The sequence below is a fragment of the Lutjanus erythropterus genome, chromosome 12 (assembly GCF_056507025.1).
Source record: "Lutjanus erythropterus isolate fLutEry1 chromosome 12, fLutEry1.hap2, whole genome shotgun sequence".
Lineage (NCBI taxonomy): Eukaryota > Metazoa > Chordata > Actinopteri > Lutjaniformes > Lutjanidae > Lutjanus > Lutjanus erythropterus.
The window spans coordinates 8,987,294-9,009,465 of NC_139328.1; the positions used below are offsets into that span (position 1 = coordinate 8,987,294).

A 22,172-nucleotide genomic window follows, 5' to 3' on the forward strand; every position below is an offset into this window, starting at 1 on the left:
CAAGGAAAACAAAACTACCACTCATAAAACGTTGCATGTTTTTACATATCTGCTGAGAAATAATGTACTTGAACATTCAATTATTACATAGGTTCAATCTACATATTTTTAGGAGTGTCAGTCAGGGGATGCAAAAATGAAAGATGTGTTTATTTTTATTATTATATTTGGTCCCTGCACCTGATTTACTAAAGCAAAAGCATTTCATCACACTCTGTACTGCACAGTGGAAGCTCATTTTAATTTAGGTGCAAACATAATAATTGTTTTTGAATATACCTGGTTTGCACCTGCCTTAGTAAATGAGAGCCTTATTAGTTACTTACGTTCTCTCCCAGAGATGCAAATTTCAGAAAGGTAGAAGTTCTATACTACACCTACCAAACATGAAGTTGAGTGCTACACCTGTCTTCTCTTAAAAAAATAATAAAATACAATTTAAAAAATTAGATTTTTATTAACCTGTTTTTTCACCATCTTTAACTGCTCAACTTAACCCCAGGGAGTTATCTGCTGGCTCATGTTATGTTTTTTGCTGCCATAAAATTACTGCCAACAGCCAAAGAAACGCCAAGAGCTTGACAGGAGTGTGTTGAGTGTGTGACTGCTACTCAGCATGACTATTAACCGACGCTGAATTCTTTTGAGTGCATTTTTAAAAAATGAATATAGGAAGTAGCATGTCTCACTTGCACTGGAGGCTCTGAGGATCGCTCCCTGTGGGATGAGAAGCAACTTGCCCTTTCCAGATGGGTTCTTACTGTTGGTGGTCAGGTAGAGTTTGGTGCCTGGAGGTAAATTGGCCAGATTTGCCAGATTGTTGGCTGGCAGCTGAAGAGTAGCCATCACTGAGGACAAGCACAGAAAGGAAAAATAATTTTTCACTCATTTGAAAGAAGAAACTGATTTTTTTAAACAATATCAATACACGTTCCATAGCTAAACCTGAATGAGAACACTTCAGTCCAAGTACAAGCCTAATTTGAAGACAGACTCTGTGTCAGGAAACTATTTTTCATAATAATCAGGAACAAAATAGTGACTAAATAAATATGCATACCACATCTAATATGTTGTGGAATTCAAATCCGTGTGCACTTGTGTATGTGTGTGAACTCTGACCTCCACTCTTGCCACTTGAGCCACCAGCCGCCTTTGCAGCACCAGGCTGACCAGAGATGCCACCGGCTCCACTGACAATGGCTTTAGCAACTCCCTGAGCCAAAACCTGCTTCCCACCCATCACCTTGGAGACAGAAGGGTTGCCTTTGGCAACCAGAATCTGTCCACTGCTGATAGCCACCTGTTTGACTGCAGACTGAAGCGTTGAGCTGACAGGAATGCCTAACATCTAGAAATGAGAAAAGTTCCAAATGTAGTTTTGATTGAGTGTAACATTAAACGACCCATATGCACATCACTGTTAACATGTAAACGACTGATGTGCTTCTGTGTAAGGGTGTGTGGGTATATACAAGACAGACTGACCTTGCCAGTTGTGGCCCCTGTGGCCCCTCCTGCCTGTTTCTGGGCCGACATGGAGATCATGTGACCTCCCTTCACTGCGACAAACTGGTGTGCTGCTGTAGCGGCAGGTTGCTGCTGGCTGGTTACTGTGGAAACCATCTGCTGCTGCTGTGTTGAAACTTCCCCTGGCTCCTGCTTGATAATAACCTGCACAAGACGTGAGAGCACATGGAGAGAAGGATTATAACAGGCCACGCTGCCTTGAAACAGGTTGTAATACCGCAGCTGCTATAATTAGTGTGAATTACACTCTCTAATTAAAAAAAAACACAATTTCATGATTAATGATATATTTTGACTGTGAAATTAAGCTCACCTCACTTTTTTAATGGAGTACAGACAGCAGAGCAGTGAAAAGAGATTTGTTGCTTAAAACAGATTTTTGAAAATCAGCATCATCATTTATTCATCAAGGAGATGTTTTTATATTCCCCATCTGTCCCCATCTGCCCTGGCCTTTAGTACTACAGCAGATGCCAGCAGCCTACAACAGAGTAGAATCTGAGCCAATCAGAGTAGCACTGTGATAAAACAGAATATTTTAGAAAATTCACATCTCATTCTTTGTGGATAACGATGGGATGATGAGCATGTGGGAGTGGGAGGATTTTGCAGCGGGGTATTGACAGTGAGTGAAACAGAAACCATGCAATTCTCTCTGCAATGCTCCCCGTACCCCCCTCCTATCCTATCTTCAGAGTGATGTCCCATTTAAATAGCTTGCCAAGGCACTCACATCTGCTGAAGATAGCACCCTGGCCTACTATTAATACCACGCTGCTTTGTTAAAGATACAGATACTAGAGGGACAGACTATCTTCACATTGGTGGGAATAGATCAGTAGAAAGAGATGCTTCAGCTCACAAGTATTCATGTAAAAGAGTGACACCATTAAGGCTGTACGATTTCAGCCTGTTTCTGACCTGATTTTTGAGCCAGGCGATCCTAAAATTGGACTGAATTTTAGCCTCATCAGGCATCGTTTGCCATGCAGTGCACGAGGGGTGAGAAGACCAATCAACTGCTCCCGTTTGGATGGATTTCTGACATGTCAGAAATTCTGGTTGCCTGTTGTCAGGCTCTCACACAGTTGAAGCAGAACCATGAGTTAATTTCCTGAGGTCAGTGCCTTTCTTTCTAACTGCACATGTGTGAATGAATGGCTGGAGTCTGAAAGTGCTATGGCGACATGATGAGTCATGTGGACAGAAAATATCGACAGCTAGCGAGCTAGTTTAACTCCATTTCTCTACTCTCCACGTCTACCTAGACACCTGCGAGTCCTTATACACTGGTGCCGCACAGGATGGCACAGATGATCAAGGCAGCACCTTTCTACCTTGTTAGCAAACAAACGTCTACCTGTCACTGAGCTTCAAACAAGCCTTTTACTGGCAATTCTCAACAGCCATAATGGTCCACAGGGTCCAACAGGCCATTTCATTTTCTATTTTATACATCCAGTGTGAGCACTCAGGTGGTGGCTTGACAATTAGACTGTACAGTGTGAGCACAAAATAGTGAGCTTTGGCTTTAAGTCGCAGATTATTTACTCATACAGTTGGAGTTAATTGTGAAAGAAAAACCTGATTATCTTAAGTATAGTGATTTTTTTCTGAATTGACTTTTTGGATAGCTGAATAAATCTTTTGTATAAATATAATTAACCTCTGCTGACTAGTCGGTTAGCTTGATGCTAACATATAATTGACATTCCCATTGTAGTGCTAACAGAATTTAGCAATGGTATAATATTATTTTAAACAGATCCACTCACTTCACATGCTTTACATAAGACAACATATGAGCTCAGACATTCAGACATATATTCCCTAAGCTCTGTGGAAATTACAACTAATAGCTGCTGACTTCACATTGTTAACTCAACATATATTACTCTGGCTTCAACACAACCTTAAAAGGGTCTGAACTCAAAACTCTATCTATTTTAGTTTGACATCTTATTTTCTTTATTATTTTCTTATGGTACTAGCTTGATGGGCAGGTACTGTTAAAAGTAGCACTTCAAAAAGTATTTTATTGACTACCTCTATACGCACTATAGCAATGATGGTGTATTGTTTTTGGAAATAGCCATGATATATAGACTCAAGAAGTGTATCATTCAACTTTTGTACATTGTCTGCAGTTAAAAAAAAAAAGCAATAAATCTGAACATTGAATTGTCTCCAATTGTGATAGTATCAAATCGGGAGAATAGTGTGTTGTCCCAGCCTTAGTAGAAGTTGGAATTAAACAACAACATTTCTAAACTCATAAAGCGTATGTGCAGCTTTAGACTCTACAGACTCACCTTCACCCCTGAGGAGAGGAAGGTGCCAGTGTGAACTTTGGGAGCTGGAGAGCGGGTGCCTTGAGCAGCAGTCTGTTTGGCTGAGGGGCTTCCTGTGGAGTGATTTGCACAGAAAAACACAAACAATAAGTCACGGAGGAGATGACTGTACTGGTGACGGCTCACTGCAGCTCCTGTCATCCCTGCCACAGACATCAAAGGCCATTGTGGTGCGAGGTGACAGCTTCATGTCAGGGTTGCTCAGCGTGGGTGCTGAAGCCGAGCTTTGGCTGCTGCATTTACTCGCAGAGCCTAAAGTTTTGTTTCTTAACTACTGCATGAAAATTTGTTTTATCCCAGGACTGGTGAATCAGCCACGACACCCACATCAACCTCATCCAGCTTGATAAAACATCACTTAATAGCACTCCAGCCCTGCTGCCAGGATCTGGCTGAGCAGCGCATTGTGGAGAAAGTGTGGGAGTGGCTGAGTGGCTGAGACAGAGTGAGCAATCTAGAGGAAAGAGCTCCTAAGTGGAATATGAACTGACGCTGCTGATGTGAGGAAGTGAATACAACAGCCTTGATGATGTCAGATGACTCTGCTCCATGATGGAGTGACGCACACATGAAGTGCATACTTCCTTCAATCGACAGTGAGTTATCATCTTTCCAGGTAATTGCACACCTTGTTTAGGGGGACTACGCACACACAAACACACACAAAACTTGATGTGAGCATGGGGTCTCATCCTCCTAATCTGGCAATGAAACACAGCAGCTCAGTCACCATAGCAACCTCTCATCCAGCAACGATCCTGCTGGCTCACCACACGTCATACTTTGAGTGCAAATCAGGGACAAAAGACAGAAAAAAACACAGGGGAAGGAGTACAAAGCTAGATAAGAAAGAACAAGGGGGTAAAGGAGGACGAGCAAGAAAAGAATACCTGAACAGAGCAGGAAAAAGAGTGCACAGAGTATTGTTCATCATCTGTTTTGCTATAGAGTACATTCCTCACGGCCATTTTTATATTTTATGTGGGCGGCTCAGACACTGCTTCTCGATTTTGTTGCAGGTCCACTTCCGATTTCAAGAGACACTTTGACACTGAGTAGGAGACGTGGGTGTACCTGTGGAGGCGGCCGATGAGGAAGCCATGCCGATCACCTGGCCTGGCTTGTCAACAATGATATAAGGGTTGTTGAGCACTGATGAAGAGCTCTGCTTGCTGTGGACTGGGGTGGAGGTGGTGGGCGTGCGAGGCAGCGGGGAGTGGCTCGGGGTGGAGATGGGTGAGCCTGTGGGCGAGAAAGTGCACAAGCTATTTGATAAATAATTCTCTTTAAGGATGGTTATATCAAATTAACATTAAAAATGGTGTTTATAGTGACTTAATCCATGGCACATTATTATGGTTAGCTGAATATTATTTGAACTCTATGGAACGCCATGGTAAATCAGATTTTTGATCAAACCAGGTAAGTCAATGAATGAGTGAAACAATGTATAAAACCACATCAAATCACAGACAGTTTTCAGAAGCCTTAGTGATTAATCTGCCAGTTATTTTCATGATTGATCAATTAATTATTTAGTCTATAAAATGTGAAAAATTCTCATCACAGTTTCCCAGAGCCCAAGAAGACATCTTCAAACCACTTCTTTTCTCCAGCCAACAACCCAAAACCCAAATTTTGCCATCATTGAAATGAAGATGAAAGGCAGCAGATTGTTACATTTAAGAAGCAGGAACTGTCAGATGTTTGACGTTTTGGCTTGAAAAATTACTGAAACAATAATTTATTATCAAATATTTGACAAATTTATTTTTGATCCACTAATTGATAAATTGACTGTTGTAGCCATACTGGCAAAAGTGTGAGGGTTATAATAAAAAAATCAGTATGAATTTTAAGCCCTAAAAAATAATTAGTTACCAAGTACTTGAATTTACATTAATATCCTAATACTCACATTCATACTGCCTGGAATAGGTTTAACCTATGTGTACTTTGGATTCTACTGCAACTTAAAACAGCACATGTCCATTTTGAGGTGATGAGCTAATGTTAGCTTGCAAGATGCAAGCGTGAAGCAATATACTGACATGAACAGTACCTGTATAGTCATAGCATCCAAGTCACAACAAAACAAACAAACAAAACATTTTATACATTTGAAAGTTATTCATGATGTTTAGGTATTTATGTAATCCTGAGAAAAAAAACAAGAAAAAAATGTTAGACCTTTGTAAATATGATTATATACTTCACTGCTTGACAAGTAGACACTAACTGAATTTGAAGGCATGTGGCCAAAAGTAAACTATCCAGGATGGATATTTAGAGAAGTCAGATGTGGCAACTTAAAAATTTCTGCAAAAAAAAAAAAAAAAAAAAAAAACTACAATTCATGCATAGAACAGCAAATGTGTGCCTGAAGGAACTCATGAGAACTCTTGCTCCCTCCTGAGCAGTACAGCATATTCCTAACAATGACTGCATTTTAAATAATTACGCCAAGTGAGGAATGAGTGCAGTGCCAGGGAACAAAGTGTGCAAAATGGATGAGACAGAACAATAGTGTGAGTATTAGATCTCAGATAAAGATTAATATCCAGACCGTTCGGTGTAGAGCGTCAGCATTTCTTAGCAGTGGTAGTACTTTGCCTACATAAAGAGTTTTTAATTTTTAAGTAGGCTGTAAATTCTGACATTTGACTGACAAAATCCAATTTCACACAGTAATTATTTATGAAGAATTTGTTTATGAATTATTATTTATGAAGAAGGCTGCATTCAAAGCCATAAAAATGATTTAGGAACACTGTGAAATGGCCACTAGGTGGAGACATTTACCTGAAACTATTTTACAGCTCATGGTGATTGGTTGGAACGATTTTCCGGGAGACTCGGCGGGGCTTGGTGGCTGACCTGGTGGAACAATCTTACAGCTAGCTGTGATGGGCTGGAAGGCCGAGTTGCCATGGGAACCCAGAGTGATCCTGTCACCGACTTTGGGCCGGGTTGGGGTGCGTTCACCAGCGGTGAGCCCAGAGCTATGGCCACCTGCAGACCTCCCCATCTCTGCTTTGATGAAACCTAGAAGGAATTGAGGAGAGCACATTTAAGTTGAGAGGTAGAAATTGTAAATACACTAAAATGTAAATGCAGTCTTTTGATGAGCATGTTTAAAACTATAAATGATTGTGTGTATATACCTTTATCTACACTGGCATCATGTGAGATGGGAGAACTGGAGCGTCCATAACTTTGGGCCAACATGGGGCTGGCTGCTCTGTGAGTCACCTTGGAGGAAGAGGGTTGAGGGATGTAGTCCTCCCCAAGAGAGTTCCTATGGAGCTCCACATCAACCACCTGGAACAAATATAGCTCATCGTCAGAGCAAAGATCTGAGAAACAAAGTCACTGCAGGAAGCAGAGTGAACATTTATAACTTACAGTTTCTGCCCCGAGTGTCTGCAGCCCAGTATATGTTCTGTCCAACTGCAGGATAAGAAAAGAGAGGTCACAATAAAGTTGATATAGAGTTTAGATTATAAAATTGAGGTAGTGAACTGAATAACTGAGTTATAATCTCTATTTATAGCTGTAAAGAAAATGATTGTTCATAATAATGACTAAATCAAATTACTTTAAATTCTCATGAGGTTTTATGATCTGGTTGTTAGACACAACATCCCTATAGCAATGTAGCTCCTCTCTATGCCAAAGTCCCTACACTGGATATTTTCATTCAGCAGTCAGCATGGCCCAGTTTGGAGAAGCAGCAGGAGTCCCATTGAGGGAAGCTAAACAATGCACTGCTGTGGACAGGGTCAATAGCAAAATGTATAGCCACCTAAAAGAACCAATATCAATTTCAAATCAAAGTGTAAGCTCTATTTAGAATATTTTCAGTGCTTTACCTTTCCATCATACAGTCATACAGAAACCACAATTAAATAAGCCAAAAAAACATGGGAGTGGCTGATTTCCAGCTTCCTACACCAGGATTCCTGCTGCTTCTTGAAACTGGCGGTGTGCTGACCGCCATCACCTGGAGGTAATACACTGACTATACATAAGTACCTCATACAACCCACTAAAATTATTCTGAATTATTATTCTGAATTATCCCTTTAATGTTACAATATTATTTTCGTCACTTACGTTTAGACTTTTATCTTTTTCTGAGTCCTATATTGTTTAAATTTAAGGTAATGTGTCCACACAACCAGACCAAAGCAGGCAACTTTAAGGGACAATAAATGATTATTAGTATCTGATTTGCAATTTACCAGTAGAAGCATAAAGGAATTTCACTAAAAATTAATACAGAACTAAAATTGTCTAAATATTGTGTCTGAGTTTGATGAGGAAAACAAGCCAGTTCATGATGTGTTCTATGATCCGGTCTGACCTTTAGTTGGTGGATGATGTCGATACGTTTGTTGCGAGGGTCTTTGAAGTGGATCTGGATCCTCACAGGAAACTCACCCCAACCACGACGTGTTAAATGAAAGGGAGGCTCACTGAGAACAGACACATTCAGAAAGCTCTCTGTAATGTCATAAAATTAGAAATCTGGAGGGGAAAAAAGAATCTATAGAGGATAGATCACAATGACTTTGTAAAAAAACAAAAAAAAAGAACTAAGCTCCCACCTTGGTTTCTGACTCAGATGGAGTTAATAATCTCTTAAAATCAATGACTTGACGGCCTCTCTTCTTCTTCCCCTTTGAAGCTTGAGGTTTTAATCCCCACATAACAGGAAGTGATCTGACTGCCTGCACTGACATAAGCATGTGTATGTGCATGTAGATTATGTGCTTATTCAAGTATACCCTATGAGTGACACATTTTTGTTTTTCTTACTTTCATTTACGCCCTCATCTACATTCAGGCTGTGTCGAGAGTCAGCAGAGAGCATTAGGCCTGTGTGGGGTTCACAGGGAATGAAGACTTGAGTCAGTCAGAGGGAGCTTATGAGCAGCTGCTACGGCAACGTGAGCGCCTTGTCAGCTGAAACAGCCTGGAGGCTACAGCTCAGGATAAGAATTGCTGACTGATCAAAGAGATCATTTATTCAGAAGCCATGGGCAAACTGAAATCCTGTGCCACTTTTAGAGGATAAAATCTAAAATGAGCCATCTTACCCACAAAACTCAGGGGCAAAAGTCTTTCTAAGTGTTTTCTAAATGAAGTGTGCGACACCAATATGCACACCTCAGTGCTACGGGCAAAGGCAAATACTCAAACTCGTTTTTCATGAGTGAGTACGCCGTGCAAGGCTCCAGACTGCAACCAAGATGGTTACATATGTTACTACCTCAAATACAGAGGGCTTTTAAATCTCGATATCACCATGGTAGAGGGCTGACTGGTTGATGACTGCTGGGCTGATGGACAATGAGTTGGGGTAGCTGGCTGGCTTGGCTGTGGCCTACATTTTGTCAATTAAATGCCATTTAACAAAGAAGTAAGTTCATGTAAGGTTCATGCTCAGCGAACACCTTTTGGGAAAAGGGTGGTGTGTTGTACTACTAATGTGCTGTTAATAAAGTTTAAAATTGGGGCATCTAAAGACAAGGTCATTGCTTAATACCATGCTCTACCAAGCACTCAAAGCACGTGCTCAATCATGCACAACCAAGTGATAAAGGTGGCAGCACAGGCTATCAGTGGAAAAGTTATTGTGGAGCCCTGCCGTGTGTATGATTTAGGAGTGCCCATGATAAGTCATGTTGATGTTGATTTCTAGTCTGACTCATCTGTGCTAAATGACATCACAGACTCCACCTAATGATGTGTGTGTACAATCTGGATGATTGTCTTCAGTTTTCATAAACACCATCCAACGGCAGGATTTAGCTGGAGTAAGTATCACTCAGAAAGACAAATATTGTTTTTTTTTTTTTTACTTTCAGCTGGAATATGACTGATTGTGACAAGGCTGGATGATCTGCAGCATGAAATATCCACAAGGGGGCGCTGTTTATTAAAGGAATTTCTTCTGTTTACTGCCGAGTCTGGGACTGTTTTTGCTGATCTCAAGGAAAGTTGTCCTGAATTAAACATCAGCTGATGAAGACGACAGTCTCTTACGTATCAAGGTGCTATTATCCAAAATTGCTTCCTAACTTCCTTCAGTTTGGCAAGTGGTGTGTGGAAAAAGGTGGGGCCAATTACTGACCTACAGAATAATAACATAAGGTTATAAGTAAACATTGTGTCTATGGGCAACCAAACACCACAAGGGAAAATTTTATTCAAACAAGTTTGTCCCCATCTCTCTGACTTCTATTAATGTCTGAGGTAACCACATAAAACAGCACCCAAGTGTCAATAAGGAAGAGCCCTGCCTTTTTCAGAAACTGTGAGCATGACTAAAGAGTGTTTACTTATAGTACAATCTATCTGTCTGACACATCTAGAAGAAACATGTTGGCACAGACCTCACTTCCACTAGGTCATTGGGTTTGTAGCTGGGATGCAAGAAGAACCAGACTTTTTTTACAAAGTGGTCGATGCTGGGTTCCCTCCTGGAGCCCCTCACGTACACCATCCACTTGTGGGTTGACTGGTCATTTTCTTCCCGCTTATCTGGAGGAATGTACCTGTGGGAGAGAAACAAAGAGGAAAAAACAAGAGGGAAAAAAAGCACCAGTGAACTCAAGGGATAATGTATAGTGATGAGGTGGTTTAAAACAGCTAAATGTTCAATTTAAAAAAGATGACTATTCTAAGTAAACTATGCATGAACGATTACCGCCAACACTTCAACACAAGTCAGAGAATGAAGTACATTAGTTGACAATCTAGGTCAACTTAAATTCTTTTAATCCAATTCATACTCATCTTTTATTAACTTTAAATGACTGCTGTGTCAGGTTTAAGATTTATTATGCACAACTACGCACTGTATCACATGAGAAATGACTATCACATTTAACCCTCCGAGACATTTAGTCTCACATGATACATGGGCTTTGTCAGTCAAGCTTCCTAGAATTAATGTGTGCTTCATATTACACTGAACCAAGCTGTCTCTGGGAGCTGTCAGTTATCTGGATTCACAGACCCAGGGGAAGATAAATGAAATAAAAACACATTTTCACACTGCATCAAGACTGGGCTTGTAGCAAAACCAAACTGTGGCTCAGCTCCTTAGTGCACAGTCATGCAATAACAAGGCAAATTCAACTAAGAGGCTGGGCTTTAAAAACACTCAAGTGCAAAACCGTCGAAGGAGAGACACACCTGTTTTACAGGGGTAGTATCTCATAAAAACAGCATACCCTCTAGTGCTCAGTTCATCTCATGTTTTGCATCAAACCTTTCATGTACCAATAAACACATTTATCTGAGGGTCAAAAATGAATTTATTTTATATGTCAATATGTATTTAAAATGGCCACTGCGTAGCAATCAGCATATGTCTTCATCTGGGTAACACTGGCCACAATACATTGGCCATTTTAAATATATATAGCAATGTAAAATAAGGGCATTTTAATTTTGTACACAGCCTACAGTGTCCTGTGGTCAACTTTTTGAGAGACTAATTTAATTAGCCCTTCACAAGATAATGAAACGTTGGTATTATAATAGCATGGTATGGCTCTCAAACATTCTGATATGTGAACAGTTAAATAAAGGAACATCTATTTGTGATCCGAAGCCTATTCGACATTTCATTTTTTAAACAGTAATAATTGAAAGAGATAAATGAGATATTCTATAATAAATCAGTGTCAGGCTCTTTACCTCTCAATTGGAAAGACCTGCTGTACAACATACAAGGTTGTAAATACGCCTGAGTGAGTCAAACATTTGCTTAGTTTGGTTACATACTTGGACACATTCCCCACTACGATTGTCTTCTTTGCATAGAGTCTAGACGCCTCGTTTCCGGTGGTGTGGTATGTCACCCTCTGCTCTGCTCCAATGACTGGAACACCAAATGTATCCTGTGACAAATAATGGAGATCAAAACACGCTTGTTGAAAGAGTAAAAAGATGCAACATTGACACTGATACCTGCTTTGCATTCATCAAATAACTTATAACCCTGTCATCCTTGTCAGCTGAACTCACTTTGCCTGTATTGCGTCCAGGTCTGCGCTCCTGCCTGCTGCCGTCCTCTCTCCATGATCCCTCTCCATCCCTGTCAGTTCCCTCTCCTTGCTGTGAGAGGGACTCGGACTCTGAGTGGGCTAGAGAAGGAGTCTCAGAGCCCTGGTTGAGAGGGGAAGATGAACGGGATGGGGACTCCAGGAACCGGCGGATGGCGGGATGGTTCAATACAGCAGGGTCACTCTTGGAAGCATGCTAGGAGACAGAGAACATGGTGGGTGATGCAACTGTACTGTACCATTGTCTTATGCTGTGTCCTCAGAGATCAAAAATGTTTCTCCAAGAAAAAGTACAATGGAACAACACTCACAGTTAGAGTTCCAGTTTGTGCACTCAGGTGATATCTGTCTACCCTGACTATCATGCTATCATCCAGTAAAACCTGTTCTGCATAGAAACTGATCTCAAAATTTATTGCCAGTGGATTTACATGCAGTAACATAAAATGTATAACAATTTTGACACCAAAGGTTCAGCTGCAGGTTCAACTTAGGTCTATTCAGGGGAACAGAGACAAAGGTATTCTGTGTATATAAATGATTCAGCTCACAGTATTTTTGCAGCTTCTAACTGAATTGCTATGGCTTGAAGTTAAGTTTCTCTCCTGCTTAGTTAGTTATTTTTTCTCCTGTACTTTCAGATATTTGCTTTATTTTACTGTTTCTTGTCGTTTTCAGGTTATAGGAGTCATGTTAAGTTATTGCTGATGAAAACCCCACATTTCCTCATTTTGAGGCTTCAGAATAAAAGCTTTTAAGATGTTTTTCTATTCCATTCACTTGACTAAATACAAGCTTCCTTTAGTTACAACAAACACACTCAGATGGGTGCAAACTCTGCAGGGCTGACACACTGGGTCAAACCCAGTCAAGCCAAAAAGCATGTATATGAAAAAGGAGCAAAAGAATCACAGAAGTTACCAGCTGAGGCAACAAGCCTTCACTGCTTCCCTGAAAAGGGGTGAAAATTACTGGTCCACCCAGATGTCATGTACAACAGCATCATCTGACCAAGGCCCAGGAGTGAATGCCGATTGTAGCTTTTCCCATTGTAGAGAAGAGCCAGATGATAGTGACTGTTAGTGTTTTTTGTTTTTTTTTATGGTATAAAAGGGGCTTACAATGGTGTCTGCTACCTCATCTGCTGCATTCCTTCCTTTGTGGTATTTCTGCAAGGGGGACACTTGCTAAAGAAATGTATCAATTTGTCAGGGTCAGCAATGTTTTTTTTTAGTTTTGGTGTTGTGTATTTGGAGTGCTTTGTAGTCAGAAATCGAATAGGAAATTCAGACTTTGCCTTGAACGAGAGCCACTGAAGCTGTTTAGAGCATGAGTTTATGTGAAATTTACCTCTGAGTGTCTTGTCATTCCAGCATTGGCATAGTAATTGGCCACTATGCATGCCCTTAGCTTGTCCATCATCCTCCTGGCTTCATTGAGTCGCTGAGAAATAATGGAAAAATAATGAATGGAATTTCTCTACTATGTCACTGGAAACATACAACAAAATTCTGTTAGTAAGTTACTTTCCGTGTCAATGCATTTTTTTCTCCATTACAAAACAATAAAATATAGCACATTGAAAATAAGAAAAACAGTGTTGCCAGATTGGGTGGTTTTCCTTGGGCTGCATTGTGCAAGTTAAAATGGGCCTGGGGTGGGTAGACAGGATTTGAGTAGTTTATCATGAGTTGGGCTGGTTTTGAAATACTTTATACATGACAGTACATGAAAAATATATCCATGCATTGCATTCCTCTTGTTATGTGAATATATCCAATCACTCTTTGACATTAGTTTTACTCATTCGCTCAGAAAAAATGTAAGTTACCATCTTTACCACCCACCCTCAGCTTACCTTAAAAACACTGTAGTGTTTTTGTAAATCTGTATTTTCATTGTACTATAAACCTCTATGCTTGCAGCATTACAATGCCATTATTTATTTGGTTTATTGATAGCATGGCATTGTGTCAACTTCTCTATTTCTATTTCTCTCTCCCTCTTGGTGTGTGTGTGTAGCACACCTTAAGTTGGCATACTACCAAGGCTTGCTACAGTTTACCAAGTTAGATAAAACATATTATTTTTGTTATTTAAGCTGCCCCTTTACTATTAAGGCAGAGGGCAGACATGGAAAACAGTTATGTAGCCTCCTACCTGTATTCTGCACACCTGTGAACACTTGAATTGTCATTTATTACTATGTTATACTAAAAGACTGTGCTCAACCACAATGTTGTTGCTATTGTTGATTAATTTATTAATATTGTTTATTCCAGATACTATTTGGTTTTCTTTAAATCAATTTAGGATTTTGAACTGTTGGGCTGGAAAACGTCAAACCAAACTGACAACACTGAAGAAAAGACACTTTTCTAGTATCATCCAGTTACCTGACTTATCACATCTATCTCATGCTCTTTGTTCTTCATCTCCAAAGCAAACTGCTCTCTTATGATGGTTTCAATCTTCTGCACTGCTGCTTCTCGGGCTGGAAAAGCAGGAGGGACATACAGTATATCAAACACCAGTGATCACCTACTTACAGTTACTTGTAAGCTGTCACAATATGTAAAGCAGGTGTACTGTCTCTCAGGGTGCAGAGCATGAACTTACCATTATGTTCAGCTGCTTTGTTTCTCTTACTGTTTTGGACCAGAGAAATGTCCTCATAGTCGGGATCATTGCCCTCTATTTTCCTTTTGATTCCTGACATGGCTGCCTGTAAAGAAGCATATAGTAGGAAAAAATATATATCAAAACAGGTAACATTAGCTAGTCACATCCATGCTGCTATTGCCGGTTGTGATGGTACTTAGCATCAAATTAGCTAGTCGGCTAGCAGGGAAACCGCTAATGCCTATAGCTAACACTGACTAGCTAGCTAGTTATGCTAATGTCGGTTAGCGGACCACTATCTAGGGCTGAAGGCTCATTATTTAGGGAGCCGTCAAATAAACTATTCATACAAAATATTAAGCATTACCCCACCGGGTCGTGCCTCACGACCTCCGTGTTAGAGGAATCCGTACCTGTCGCTCGTGCAGCCGGTAGCACTGTAACGTTAGCAACCGCTACGCCTGTTTGCTAATGTGGCTAACTTTAGCACACATTTGTAGGAACCGATTCAGTCTGTTAGAAATGAAAACTTACTGGTGTGGCTCTGTGCTGCGGAGCAACGTTTCTTTGTGAGGCGTGTGTTTTAATTCAGTGTGAGTGTATCCTTTGCGTAATGCTATATTCTTCTCATCCACTTGTGTTTAGTAAATTGCTAAATCTCGAGGTGGACAAGTAAGCTAAACAGTGGAGAGTTAGCCGTGCACTTCGGTAAAACAGCCACCAGGGGCCACTATTCAGCAGCACCCGGGTGAATACTAGGCATTGTCATCTTTCTGTAGTTTACTTCACTGGAAAAGTCATAAAATGTCACACAAGCTCTTAGCTCAAACTCTTCAGACAGGTCATTCATTTTTTTAAAAAAACAACAGTTTATTAGTGGAAATGTATAATATAGTATATACATTTAAAGGTCCAGTATTTTCATTTTCATATTTGACAAAAAATAAATGTAAAAAAACAGCCAGACAAAAAAAAGGCTTAAGAAAAACATTACATCCTTCAGCCAGACAGACTGAGTGAAGTAGGAGATTTCCATCCAAGAGGTATTCAATGACGTGCCAAATTCGTTCATGCAATATGAGATGGTTTTCATCGATAAACAAGAATGCCACCATGTCAGTCTAACCCCCATTAGACCTACATACTTAATACAACATCACCCTATTCAACCTGCATGGTTTGACCACATAACAACACACAAGAACTTGTCAGGTATTTTCTTCCTTCTTCCTCCTTGTCGTTTCAAGAGACGTTTGTTTTCGTGACTGATTCAATGGAAGCCCTCAGAGCCATCACATTAGTATGGCAGAACTGTGACTACAAACAGAGATTTCTTTAAGGATTTCTTTAAGGCCTGCATCAGGCCTATTCAGTTTCTTTTTTAGAAGGGCCTCATTTGAAAAAGGTGAAGTAAGGGACCAGAGGTTTACACTTGCTATGTCAAACCTGTAGAATTAGCAATTTTAATTTGTAAAACAATGCTCCTTTTCATTTTTTTTCTCCACTTTATTAGTATTCACAAATGGAAGGTAAACATTACAAAAGTATGGAAAAAACAAAGCACCTTTGTGATCCTGGAAGTGGCTTGTTGTTTTGGTAAGCACAATGTTGCATTTAACATCTTTTTGCATTTATTTTGACACTCCTTTCTTCTTCTTTAACACCCCGTTACATATTCTAATAAATAATGTAACACCCACAAACTTACATATCACATATTTATAAATAATCAAAAGGCTTTTCAATTAAATAGACGTGTCCTAATGAATCCCTTCTTAGTAATTTTTCTATTTTTATTTTAAAGATAAAGTATTCGTCAATCAATGTAAAAGGAAACTCCACCTCTTTAAAATGAGGCTGAGAGTTTACTCATCTACATTTAGATCAACTGTAATCAGTGAGGGGGAAACAAGTTGGGCAAACAGTTAGTTCACTGGAAAAGGGATGTGCGATGAGATTACCAAAAATATAAAATATCTTGGAAGCATTTAGCATAAACTGCCCACACAGGTCATCTGTATGAACAAGAACAGAGACCAGGGATCAACAGGGGTCCTTCAGAGGGTTGTACGATGTCTCGGGCGAAAGGGGGAAAGAATATTTTAACTTTTGTCATATTTTTTGGATAGTGGAAAAAGAAATTGGGCTGGCCCCTTTATTTGATCATCTATAGTGATCATACTCTGATCATTGATCAACTATGAAGTCTTATTTTCAAACCTAGAAAAAAAAGAATTATCAGAGGAGATTCCTTAAGATAAAATCCTAAGTCTAGGGTGTGTTGAATGCAGAGACTGAATCTCATTGTGCATTGTACTCTGAATAATTGTAAGTGACAATATAGTCGACTTTACCTTACCTTACCTTACCTTACACGTTTAAGCTTGACTGTAAGGCAGTGTGACATGAACGAGAAAGTCAACATGTGACGAGAAAACAAAGAATCTTTCTGATGTTATCATGTCTTTCTCCCCCTCTGGCTGTTTGTCTGTCTGTCTTTCTTGTCAGTGTGAATATGTGTTTGTGTGGCCTGTTCATGATCTCAGTCCTTCCAGATCTCCGTGGTTGACTCCTCCATACTCTTCAATCATGTTTTGACAATCTACATATATCTGTATTTGTGTCCTCAAAATTTATAAATATTTTATTATCTCTGCTTGGAGCCACGTTCACATGCTTGTGCACGACAGTTGAAGTGTGTATGTGTGGTGTAAAGGTGTGCACGCACGAGTGAACGGCATGTCAGGGCTTTAGGAAACTTGCATTACACCAGATGAGCAGCATGGACGCATTTTATTTATTTATTTGTTTATTTTTTTCGGTTTCAAAACCCGTAATCATTCACTTACATTGTTTGGGAGATTCTGTGACACTGTTTTCCTGTGAAACTCCAGCAGTGTTTTATGGTCTAAAAAACTAAACCTGGCCTTCAGTCAGCACGAGGGTGAGTAGATAATGACTGAATTTTCATTTTTGGGTGAACTATCCCTTTAAAAGTTTTATTTGAGCCACACAAAACATCAACATTCTAGTAACTTTTATATGTAGCACCTTTAAAACATGGTTTACAAAGTGCTTTGACAGACAAAGCAAGAGCAAAGTACCCATGAGGCAATATAACAACAGAAAGCCAAAACAGCAAAGCAACGTGAGAGATAAAATCAAAACACAAAGCAAAAGACGCAAAAACATAGTAGAGATAAGACAGAACAATGAAAGAGATAAGAAACAATAAAAACAAGGAAAAAAAAAGGAGAAAAGGACAACATCACATAAAAGCGAGTCTTTAAAAATGGGTTTCAAGAAGCGATTTAAAAGATGTCACTGATTCTGCAAGCCTTGCCTCCTTAGGCACGTTGTCCCAAAGCCGAGGGCGACCTGATGACTCAGTCGCCTTCAGATTTACACCTTGGCTTTGGAACAGACAGGAGGGCCCTGCCTCAGGATCTAAGGCTATGAACTAGCTCATGTGAGGTCAACAACAACATTAGCTGCTAAAAAAGTATTATGTAGTCCTTCATAATTCTGATACATTTGCAAAAAATCCTTTTGAGTAGTAAAGAAGCTCATTTACCTTAACGTTTGGTTCTTGGCTCTTTTTTTTTTTTACCTCTTGCAGTAAAAATGCCTCTCTTGCAGCAGTGTGGAGTTTGGCCACATTTATAAAACGGGCTCATTTGCCAAGAGATTCTTGTGACAGACACCGCATAGTTTCCTTGTCTGGTGTGTATCACTACATAAGGCAATAAGAGGAAGTTCTATACTTTATAAAAGTGGGTCAGTTTGACATGTTGAGTTAAATCCATCCTTTTTATTCAGGCCGGGACAATTACTCCAACCGCAGCACCACAGTGGGTCACTAATTTATGTCTGCTTGTGGTCTTCATCACCAGGACGGGTGTGGGTGTGAGGAGGTGACGGTATGCTGCCAGTGACGAATGTCTTATAAGCAAGATTAATATATGCACAAACATGAACTTTGATATACATTGTTTTCCTGTATACGTAAATAGTGTGAACGTGATGGACTCCAAATTCCTTCTTCATTGTTTGGTGTGAATGTAGAGGCATTGTGCCCATAAGAATGTGTGAGAGGAATGTTTGTGGTTTTGACGAAACCGAACCATAAAATGAAGTATATAAATCACAACACAAGGCACAAGAAAAAGGAGGGCCTTATGAATGTTTATTGCAGCACAAGTTGCTCAATCCCGTCTTGAAATAGTGTGGCTGGTTTTATATATTGTTGTCTCTTGTTCAACACAATGGTTGATTAAAACATCAGCGACGTGATTGACTCATCCCCTGATGGTATAAAAGAACCATCCATCCATGGAGCGGATTGCGTAAAGTTTAATGAGACCTCATATTGTATTACTTGTTGTTAAATAAAAATTTGTGAGGCGTGGTCATTAAAATTTGTGGCGTCTTCATTAAAATCTGTGGTGTCGTTGTTGGTGACAGCAGCTGTAGCTTCAATGATTTTTATAATAAATATAATATCCTCCTCAGCTCACTCATTCACATTTATTATGTGAAGACCAACCGATCAAATCAAACTAAAATGCAAATGTCTAGCTTCGTCTTTCATATCCAGTATAACAGCTGCTGTTCATCTCAATCTCCTGATTTCTGTCATATTGAGTCAAAAGTCAAAGCTTGGTTGGATGTCTCTCTTGGGGGAGTTTAATATCAAAAGCTGGCATGAAGATAATCCATTCCACCATTTCATCATAATCTTATCATGCAGTGGAATATAAGTAATTTAAAGAAATTCAATATTGTACAAAGAGGATGTGTTTGTGTTATATTCTGATTTGACGAGGAGATACAGTCATGTAGGAAAAGATCATTGTTGGAAATATCTCCAAATTAGGAACTGTATTACCTCAAGGACTCAGTGTGTGGATGGAAAACAGCAGCAGCAGCACCTCTGTGTCTCTGTCTTTTACAGACTGACAAACGGACGACTCAGTAAAAGTCATAACGGCTTGTACAATGTACAATAGGAGAAGAGGAATGGTTGAAAATTTTGTCCAACTGAAGAAAATATGTCAGGAATCCAAAGTAAATTAACATATTCCAAAATAATACACAGGTACTATTGGACAGAAACCCATTCATTACCTTGCGATTGCTTGTGTGTGTGAATGATCAGCAGACCTGCAGCTTGTCCGCAGCTAATCTCGCACACTGCTGGACCCATCAGGCTCATAGTTTTTGTGCACATTCATGACTGTATGCTGAAGGACCTCTGTGATTCACATGATGCATGATGTTCTCAGGTCATTCGCTTCTTCATGCGATATCTCAAGAGCACTTTGAGAGAATTTCTTCAAACTGGCCACAAATGACCACTTGGACACAATGATGAATGGATAGGATTTTGGTGGCGAAAGCACACTGTGACCTCACGTCCATCCCACTCTTGTGAACGTGACATCTCAGGAACTCTTGGGAAGGAAATTTGGCTACTTACCCAGAACTAGTTACATGTGATTAAATTACAAAAAATTAATTGTCTGCCTGGCAGAGATTTGTACTCTACTTTGTGAACTCTTCTAGGTAACTAGTAATCCATGAAATAGACACATTCTTACAGTGTATTTGAGACTGTCTGATTATTCAGCCCTTTTGGAGTGAAAGTTTGAGACTCACGATTAGGTGGTTGCATGGGTATGATGTTTTGAGTATATCCAAGAGTGTGTTTATTTGAAAACAGATCACAAGTACGTAACATGTCAAGAGAATAATTTTCGGTTGTTATGGCTGGTGTCGTTATGTCTAGAACAGTACTCGGGTATTGTATTCAGGTACTGGAAATCACCTAAACCCCCAGAATAGAAAGAATTTGTCAATGATACATGACAAAAAGCAACTCATACAACTCCATGTTGATCAGGATGACTGATAGAAAGCATATTAAATGACCAGTCTGGCATCATTTTTGTAATATAGCATAGTGAAATATGATCGCTGTTTTTGTTTTGCCTTAGTGGCTTCCTTTTCTCTGGATTATGACTACTTCCGTATCCTCTACTTTGTATGAATCTCTCGTTTATTCTATAGCCATTTTATTATACATTTTTCTAGTGGTGTCATCGATGGAATCTGTACCAACTACATGATAATGTAGACTTTGTATGTGTGTGAGTGTAAAATTTTAAACACGTTCTTGCCTCTAAACTCTTTTAACCTAATACCCAAATAATCAGTAATATGTTTTACTAATATTATTTGATTCTTAAATCATTTTTACAGATGAGACAGGATGTGAAGAAAGTATAAGGAAAGAAAAACTTTATTGATGTTTCTCTTACACAATTCAACCATTACATTTCAACATACTGCAGTTTACAAAAATCCAAAGCTTTCTCGCAGTTAGACAAAAAGCCTCTGAGGAGAAAGTGGTGTTAAAATATCACATCATACACACAATAATGAAACTTGATATCAAAATGATGCGATTTAATTCCCCCACTCATTTTTCTTTTATTAAGGCACATAGGGCAGCATTCTGCATCAGGTTAAAGCCCCCGTCTTGCATGCAAGCGCAATTTACCCATTGAAAGTTTTCAGTAAAATCACCTTTGGGACTGAATCAAACCCACTTTGGCTTACATCTGCAATCATATCAAACTCGATCGATCAACTTTTAACTTTCATTTCCTTGAAGTTTAATTTGAGGCATGTGTTTGGGAGTCAAAATATCTCAGCAACAAACAATCCCACAGCTCACCACAATGAGGGAAAAAATAAACAAACAAAAACAATCTTATCAAAGTAAACAATGTATGAAAGCCTCTATGTAGCTAATAATGAAAATCAATAAATCAGCATAACAGGAGTAAACACTCAGTGAAATCACAGACGCACACACACTCAATTTCTCTCTCTCTCTCTCTCTCTCTCAATATTTATCTAACTCCTACTCTTTTTGCTTTACCTCTTTCTTGCCCCTCAGCCTCCTCTCGCTGGCCTCCTGAGTTACCCTAAAGTATGTCGCTCTGCAGTGCAGTGTGGGGGTTGGCCTGAGGATGTTTTTCCTTCAGTCTGTAGTACTACTACTGTTGAAGACCTGACACTGAACTTAATTTTCCAAGAAAATGCCTGGAGGATGGTTTAAAATACCCAGAAAAAAACCCCACCTGTTAATGTCATTGTGACTGACAGACGGAAGCTCAATCTATACTGTCAACTTGTCAAGCTGTGTTCAACTCACTGAACTTGAAGCTTTTCATCCTAAAATAAAAAGTCAAAACTCTCTGCCTTATAGAAGATATCTGCTGTATTTTGAGATACCAAATAATAATTTTGAGAAAGTTTCTCATTATGTTGAGAGATTATGCCATTATTCTGATACAAAGTCATTATTTGTTTTTTTTTCATTATTCTGAGATAGCAAGTCATTATGTTGAGTATTTTACTTAGTATTGCAAATAATTAGAAAGTTTTTCAAAACACTTACTTAGTTCAAAATAATCTCTAAGTCCTTATGTTGAGATATCTAGACATTATTTGAAGAAATTTTGAGATGTCTTTATTTTAAAATAGTACCTCATTATTTTGATGAACAAAGTCATTACCT

General features: G+C 39.3%; 1 protein-coding gene across 1 annotated transcript in view; it reads right to left on the bottom strand.

Annotated features, from left to right (window-relative positions):
- yeats2 (YEATS domain containing 2) overlaps positions 1 to 15,278 on the bottom strand; it is a 30,696-nt gene extending 15,418 nt beyond the window's left edge. Inside the window, exons 1-16 of the mRNA XM_084731701.1 lie at positions 15,119 to 15,278; positions 14,582 to 14,687; positions 14,359 to 14,456; positions 13,313 to 13,405; positions 11,925 to 12,158; positions 11,682 to 11,797; positions 10,283 to 10,444; positions 8,248 to 8,359; positions 7,287 to 7,331; positions 7,046 to 7,202; positions 6,684 to 6,926; positions 4,956 to 5,123; positions 3,843 to 3,934; positions 1,489 to 1,674; positions 1,123 to 1,351; positions 690 to 848 (exon numbers count right to left, since the gene is read on the bottom strand). Coding sequence (XP_084587827.1) covers positions 690 to 848; positions 1,123 to 1,351; positions 1,489 to 1,674; positions 3,843 to 3,934; positions 4,956 to 5,123; positions 6,684 to 6,926; positions 7,046 to 7,202; positions 7,287 to 7,331; positions 8,248 to 8,359; positions 10,283 to 10,444; positions 11,682 to 11,797; positions 11,925 to 12,158; positions 13,313 to 13,405; positions 14,359 to 14,456; positions 14,582 to 14,681 — 2,194 coding nt within the window. The 5' untranslated portion in view covers positions 14,682 to 14,687; positions 15,119 to 15,278. The remainder of the gene's footprint in view (positions 1 to 689; positions 849 to 1,122; positions 1,352 to 1,488; positions 1,675 to 3,842; positions 3,935 to 4,955; positions 5,124 to 6,683; positions 6,927 to 7,045; positions 7,203 to 7,286; positions 7,332 to 8,247; positions 8,360 to 10,282; positions 10,445 to 11,681; positions 11,798 to 11,924; positions 12,159 to 13,312; positions 13,406 to 14,358; positions 14,457 to 14,581; positions 14,688 to 15,118) is intronic.
- Between the last annotated feature and the right edge of the window lie 6,894 nt (positions 15,279 to 22,172).